Source organism: Vigna unguiculata, chromosome 9 (genome assembly GCF_037176805.1).
Source record: "Vigna unguiculata cultivar grain cowpea cultivar isolate G323 ecotype 2 chromosome 9, ASM3717680v1, whole genome shotgun sequence".
In the NCBI taxonomy this organism is placed as follows: Eukaryota; Viridiplantae; Streptophyta; class Magnoliopsida; order Fabales; family Fabaceae; genus Vigna; species Vigna unguiculata.
The window spans coordinates 3,994,602-4,002,340 of NC_140800.1; the positions used below are offsets into that span (position 1 = coordinate 3,994,602).

The following is a 7,739-nucleotide window of genomic DNA, read 5'->3' on the forward strand; positions in this document are numbered from 1 at the left end:
ATGGCAAGCAATGGGTATACTACCTTCCAATTTCCTCGTCTTACAAATGAGAATTATGAAAAATGGTGTCTTTGCATGAAAGCGTTATTAGGCTTTCAAGGTGCGTGGGATATTGTACAAAAAGGCTATGAAGAGCCTCAAGATGAAGAAAGCTTATCTCAAGAAGAGATGGAGAATTTGTTGAAGACAAGGAAGAAGGATCAACAAGCCCTTACTCTCATCCATCAATGTTTGGATGATCATATGTTCGAGAAAGTTGTCTATGCTACTACGTCGAAGGAAGCTTGGGAGATCTTGGAAAAATCCCTCCAAGGCGTCGATAAAGTGAAGAAGATAAGGCTTCAATCACTAAGGAGTGACTTTGAAGCTTTGAAGATGAAGGAATCCGAATCAATATCGGATTATTGCTCAAGAGTAAAGGCAATTGTCAATCAATTGAAGAGATATGGAGATAAAATAGAAGATGTTCGTGTGATGGAAAAGATCCTTCGTTCCTTGACTCCAAAGTTCGATTATGTGGTATGTGTGATTGAGGAATCTAAAGATCTTGACTCCATGAGTCTTGAAGAGTTGGAAGGTTCTCTACAAGCTCATGAAGAAAGAATGAAGAGGAGACACGAAGAGCCATTGGAGCAAGCCCTTAAAGCTCAAGCTTCTTTGAAGAATAATGGAGGATTTAGGAGTCAACGAGGACGTGGACGAGGAAGAGGTCATGGTCGTTGAGAAAGAGAACATGTTCATGCATATGGAGGAAGAGGAAATGGTAACAATGCTTCAAACAATGAAGAAATGAGTTTCTCATCATCAAGAGCCCGTGGAAGAGCAAGAGGAAGAGGCCGTGGCTATTCTCAAAACGAAAGAAGGTATGACAAATCTAAAGTTGAATGTTACAATTGTCATAAGCTTGGTCATTTCTCTTGGGAATGTCGTCTTAATGAAATGGAGGAAAAAGCTAATTTTATTAATGAAGAAGAAGAGTCAACCTTGTTGCTAACCCTAAAAGGTGAAGATAAAGATGTCAATTGTTCGTGGTACTTGGACAATGGTGCCAGCAACCACATGTGTGGGTACAAGGAGAAGTTTGTGGAGCTTAATGAGAATGTGAGTGGAAATGTGTCCTTTGGAGACTCGTCCAAAGTTATAATTGAAGGAAAAGGTACAATCCTAATCTCTTCCAAAGATGGCAGTCATAAGATGATCAATGATGTTTATTATGTGCCTAAATTAAAAAGCAATATTTTGAGTTTAGGCCAACTTCTTGAAAAAGGATATGAGATCCTTATGAAAGATAAATGTTTGTGGCTTAAAGATCAAAATGAAAATTTGATTGCTAAGGTGCTCATGTCAAGAAATAGAATGTTTATCTTGAATCTAAAAACCATTGAAGCAAAGTGTTTGAAGGTAAGCGTGCAAGATAAAGCATGGTGTTGGCACATGAGGTTTGGACACCTAAACTTTGCAGCTCTTAAAAGTTTGGGAGAAAAGGAGATGGTGAAAGGGATGCCTGCAATCAACAGTCCTAACCAATTGTGTGAAGCGTGTCTTCTTGGAAAGCATGCGAGGAAAAGCTTTCCAAAAGTAGCTGCTTCAAGAGCAACCAAGCCTCTTCAACTTGTACATGCCGATGTGTGTGGTCCAATCGATCCACCATCATTCAGTAAGAATAAATATTTCTTACTCTTCATTGATGATTTCAGTAGAAAAACGTGGGTGTATTTTCTCAGACAAAAGTCAGAAGTATTTTCTTCTTTCAAGAATTTCAAAGCTCTTGTTGAAAAAGAAAGTGGCTTTGAAATCAAAGCTTTGAGATCTGATCGTGGAGGAGAATTCACTTCAAGGGAGTTCAATGAATTTTGTGCAACTCATGGAATTCGTCGTCCATTGACTGTTCCTAGATCGCCACAGCAAAATGGAGTAGTCGAGAGGAAGAACAGAACCATTCTCAACATGGCTAGAAGCATGCTGAAAGCTAGAAATATGCCCAAGGAGTTTTGGGCTGAAGCTGTTTCTTATGCGGTCTATTTATCTAACCGCTCCCCAACGTCCAATCTAAAAGATCAAACACCTCAAGAAGCATGGAGTGGAAGGAAGCCTAGTGTTAATCATTTGCGTGTCTTTGGGAGTATAACTTACACCCATGTACCGAAACAAGAAAGATCGAAGCTCGATGATCGAAGTGCCAAATATGTCTTTGTTGGCTATGATGCTCAATCTAAAGGCTACAAATTATACAATCCAAGCAATGGCAAAGTGGTAGTAAGTCGTGACGTTGAATTTGATGAAGAAGCTGTGTGGAATTGGGAGGCTCAAGAAGAAAAGACGTTCGATTTTCTTCCATATCTTGAAGAAGAGGAAGAAGATCAAGAAACTGCAATTCAAGATATCACTCCTCCTCATTCGCCCCCTCCATCTGTTACATCTCATGCAGAAGAAGAAAGTACAAGCGAAAGGCCAAGGAAGACAAGAGACATACGTGACATCTATGAGAGGTCTAATGAAGTAACGTGTAATCTTGAAGAATTATATTGCCTTCAAATAGATTGTGAGCCATTGAATTTTGAGGAAGCCGTGAAAGATAAAAGGTGGAGACATGCCATGGAAGAGGAGATCAAGTCAATCGAGAAAAATGACACTTGGGAATTAGCAACTATTCCCAAAGGTCATGAAGCAATTGGAGTGAAATGGGTGTACAAGACTAAGAAGAATGCTAGTGGAGAGGTGGAAAGATATAAAGCACGACTAGTTGTAAAAGGCTACAAGCAAAAGCATGGAGTAGACTATGATGAAGTTTTTGCACCCGTCGCTCGCATGGATACGATCCGTTTGTTGATTTCTTTGGCGGCCCAAATGAAGTGGAAGATTTATCAACTTGATGTGAAGTCTGCGTTCCTGAATGGTTATCTAGAAGAAGTCTATATTGAGCAACCTTCAGGCTTTGTGGTTGAAGGACATGAAGATAAGGTTCTAAAATTGAAGAGATCTTTGTATGGATTAAAGCAAGCACCAAGGGCATGGAACAGTCGCATTGACAAGTACTTCCAAGATAATGGCTTTGTTCGATGTCTTAACGAGTATGCTCTCCATATCAAAACTTTTGATAATGAAGATATTTTGATTGTTTGTCTCTATGTGGATGATCTCATATTCACTGGTAGCAATCCAAGCTTGTTTGAAGAATTTAAGAAGGTGATGTCATATGAGTTTGAGATGACAAACCTAGGGCTCATGTCATACTATTTGGGCCTAGAGGTTAAGCAATTGGAGGAAGGTATCTTCATTTCTCAAGAATGCTATGCAAAGAAGGTCTCGAAGAAATTTAAAATGTTTGATTGCAATCCAGTGAATACACCTATGGAAAGTGGGATGAAGCTATCCAAGTTTGAAGATGGAGAAAAGGAGAATCCCACTCTATTCAAAAGCCTCGTGGGAAGTTTGAGATACTTAACATGTACAAGGCCCGATATTTTGTATGTGGTTGGAGTAGTGAGTCGATTCATGGAGACTCCCACTTCTACTCATATGAAAGTTGCTAAGAGGATACTCCGTTATCTAAAAGGTACTCTTGACTATGGGTTATTTTATTCATTTTCTAATGATTTCAAACTCCATGGATTTTGTGATAGTGATTATGCCGGAGATATCGATGATAGAAAGAGCACTAGTGGCTTTATATTCTTCATGGGAGGATGTGCTTTCTCATGGAGTTCAAAGAAACAACCCATTGTCACACTTTCAACATGTGAGTCAGAATATGTGGCAGCAACTTCATGCACTTGTCATGCGATTTGGCTAAGGAGATTATTGAAAGAACTTCATTTACCACAAGTGGAAGCTACGAAGATATGCGTAGATAACAAGTCTGCACAAGCACTAGCAAAGAATCCGGTATTTCATGATCGAAGCAAGCATATAGACACAATGTATCATTTCATAAGAGAATGTATTTATAGAAAAGAGGTGGAGCTTAAGTATGTCAAGACTCAAGATCAAGTTGCAGATATCTTCACGAAGCCGTTAAAGTTTGAAGATTTTCAAAGGCTAAGAGCAAATATTGGTGTGCAAAAGAAGATTTCAAATTAAGGGGGAGAAATGTTAATTGTAATTTGAAATAAAGAATTATCTAGAAGTCTCTTAGTTTCCCTAAGTAAGGTCTAGAAATTCTAGAATGTCCTAATTAATGAAAGATGTAGAAAATTCCATAGTGGAGCATTAATTAGAGAAGCTCCTAGAAATGAGTCTAGATCTCTCCATTAGCTCCTATAAATACCTCGTTGTACTTGGCATTTTCAATCAAGGAAATTTGAGTTCTCTCTTCTAAATATCACCTCTTCCTCTAATAGTACTATGGTAGACCGATTTGTATTCATGTGAAAAGTGAAGTCGTCTTTGCATATAACGACTTCACTTTTCAGTTTTTCTTTTTTAATCACAATAAGTTTTTGCGAGTCTGAAGAAAGTCCTGTACAGTAACATCAATTCTTTCCATTGTTTTTTCACGGAGGCAAAGGAGAATATTGTTCTCAGGGTTGCAGTTGCTGTGACTTACCTTCGTGACTTACCTTCAGGGATGTGAAGAGCTGCAACATAATGCTTGACGCCGATTTTAATGCAAAGCTTGGAGATTTTGGGCTTGCCGAAGTGTATGAGCACGGTTGCAGTACAGGGAGGCTAGTATCCAAGCAAGGACATTATTCTGGTGTTCCCATGTAAACGAATGTGTACAGCTTTAATGAAAAAAATTAAAAAAAAAATTGAAAAGTGAAGTCGTTACGTGTAAGGACGACTTCACTTTTCACATTAATAGAAACCGGTCACCTCAAGTACGATTTCACTTTTTCATAAAAAAAAGGAAAACCGGTTTGCTGGTGCCGTCCTCCACACTAACGACTTGACCCTGTTTTAAAAAAAAAATTAAATGAACCTATTTTTACAAATTTGACTTAAAATCGACCCCAAATTACAAAAGAAAAACCCTCAGGAATATGCTGAGAAAACATAATCATAGTATATGAAAAAAAACACGAACACATGTTTTCCTTGTACATAAAAGGGATCAACATTAATCACACATTTTTTTTTTCTGAAAGATGATTACACATAATTCAATATCTCTTTCTTTCTAGTTCTCCGTTCATCATATATTTGAATTTATTGTAAATCATCAATATTAAAAGTCTTAACAATTTCCTTACTGCCACTATTCATCATCATCATCTTCTTTTTTCTTCTAAATGCTGCTACTGCTATACTATTCATCTTTATCTTCTTCTTCTAGATGCTGCTACTGCTACTGCTACTGGTGCAGAGTTAATTAAGCCCTGAAATGAAATTAACTCCAGAGGGAATCCACGAGTTTCCAGAAATAAAACTAGCAACAGTGAATTTGGTGGCATCTTGCGACTTAAGAACATGAAAACCCTTCCACTCCACCCTCCCCGAGGTTCCAGCACCAGGTCCTTCATTACCATACTCCGCGAAATACAAAGTCTTCAACACGGAGCTTCCATATCCAGGCCACGCCACCCACCCTTTCGCCGCAATCACACTGTCGATTCTACTCTGCATCACCACCGATCTCGAATACTCCTTCCAGGGTCTCCCCAGAAACGCATTGCGCGACTGCTTAAAGTCTGAGGTCGGCGATATGATGCACTTGTGAACGGAGAACCCGGTGTTCTGGCCAGGGTCAGTTCGCCCGTTGGCCAGAATGGCGTCGTAGCCGGAGCTGCGAGGGCGCCGGAGGAGGAGGTTGCACCGCTGGAAGACAGCGGCGGCGTTGCCGAAGATGAAGTCTATTGTGCCGTAAATGTCGCATTCTGCGTAGAACTGGCGCAGGGCGAGGGCGTAGAGGGTGTCTTGGTACCCTGATACGCTGCACCGGTAGAGCACGGAATGGTCGGAGGCAATGTTCAGAGCCACCGCTTGTTCGCCTTGTGGGCCGGCGTTGTTCTGGAATCCGATGTCACGTGCGATAAAGCCATCGCCGGTGATTGCTGCCAATGGTGCCAACGTTGATTGTTACATCGTATTTATCCAAGAATTGTTTATGTTGGAAGCAGTAAATTCTAATGCACTTTTTCTTTATATATTATTGTTTAGGTGTCCCCACCAGTTTCTAAATTACTATATGCCAAAGTCATTTTCTTAATTTCAATCAATAGTGATATTATTATCAGATATAACAGACCACTGCATTCAATTTTTAAGGAAAGTTTAATGTTATAAATGTAGTAGTACCAAGTAATTGCTAATTTATATCTTAGTATGAGGAAAGTGAGAGTTAGAGAGAGGACTCACTAAACGTGGCTGAACCAGTTAAGGAAGAACCCTCGCCAACGCTGTCATCTCCAACAATAAGAGTAGAGTATTTTCCATCTCCAATTAACGTGATACCATCTTTGCTGGTTTTAATCTTCTCCTTATAAATCCCTTCCTTAACATAAATCACAAACCTTTTCCCTGAAGAAGCCTTAATGGCTTCAGAAACTGTCTTGTAATCTCCTGAACCATCTTTTGCAACTACGGCATTTGCTTTTATGGTGCCATCTTGAAGCAGTTTACGTCCTTTGGCTGATACCCACTTCGGAAATTCATGTCCCTCTTTGTTGGTGTTCCCTTTGAGGATACCTTTTTCGCTCACATGGTTAACAAGTGCTAATGAATTGCTTCCCAGTTGAGACAGATACTCCATTTTTTCGGACATTCTTTGCATACGACCATCTGCAGAGGATGTTTTGTTCTGTGCATCTGCATAGTCTTTACAAGATTGTTGGAAAGTTATGGAAGCACTTAACCATGTTTGAATGTCATCGTTGTTTCTTGTAGGGGATTTCAGTGCTCTCAGGGATTGATCTAACCTTTTCAATGACATGCCATTAAGCTCTTCACAGTAATCTGTGTGTGTATCATCACAATCAAGAATTAAAAGGCGTAACACCATCAATTTCCATTTATCAGTATTCGCATGAATATATATATATATATATATATATATATATATATATATATATATATATATATATATATATATATATATATATATATATATGTGTGTGTGTGTGTGTGTGTTTTGTTCCTTTCCAACGTAGAAATTGGGTTGAGCCATGTTGTAAAATAGAACAATTCCTAAATAATGCATGTAGTGTTGGAGAATTATTTTCAGTATTATTTGTTTTGATGAACATGATCTTAAAATTGAGGTCACAGATTTTCATATCACCATAACCACAATTTTGATTTACGTCCATGATCAATACCATATCAAACGTGAATGACGACAGAATTAACGAGTTTAATCAAATACAACTTTCTTGTTACCAGACATTTCAGAGATGCACGTACGACATTAAATTGATCTGAAATTCGTAAAATATAAACTGTTTTGTGAGATGAAAATATATGAAAAGATACGAGTTACCTGCAATGACAGAATGGGCTACATCTTCAGCATTGGTCTTGAATTCAGAAAAATATGAACTTGGCAAATTAGTTTCTAAAATGGATTTGTGGAGAAGAACCAAAATGTTATGATCAACAGTTTGATTGGATGAACCAAATTCCATCAAGGTTTGAGCACAGAGATTGGGATATCTGGTAAGACTGCAATCATTGTGAGCATGAGAAGTGGTGATCCACGACAGTGCAGTGGCTAATACTGAAAGGGTTACCACAAATTGCTGAGTTCTGAGTCTCAGATGAAGAAAAGGACAACAATGGCTAATTTTATCCATAGCAATGAT

General features: G+C 38.7%; 2 protein-coding genes across 2 annotated transcripts; one reads left to right on the forward strand and one right to left on the reverse strand.

The window, feature by feature from the left end:
- LOC114162741 (uncharacterized) lies at window positions 1–723 on the forward strand. The gene has a single exon (XM_028046705.1). It carries the CDS (start codon window positions 1–3, stop codon window positions 721–723), a length of 723 nt encoding a protein of 240 aa, XP_027902506.1.
- A 4,259-nt stretch (window positions 724–4,982) lies between these two features.
- LOC114164751 (Plant invertase/pectin methylesterase inhibitor superfamily) lies at window positions 4,983–7,739 on the reverse strand. The gene is made up of 3 exons (XM_028049507.2): window positions 7,418–7,739; window positions 6,298–6,894; window positions 4,983–5,993 (listed from the first exon to the last, which is right to left on the reverse strand). Exons 1-3 carry the CDS (start codon window positions 7,728–7,730, stop codon window positions 5,308–5,310), a joined length of 1,596 nt encoding a protein of 531 aa, XP_027905308.2. The 5' UTR covers window positions 7,731–7,739; the 3' UTR covers window positions 4,983–5,307.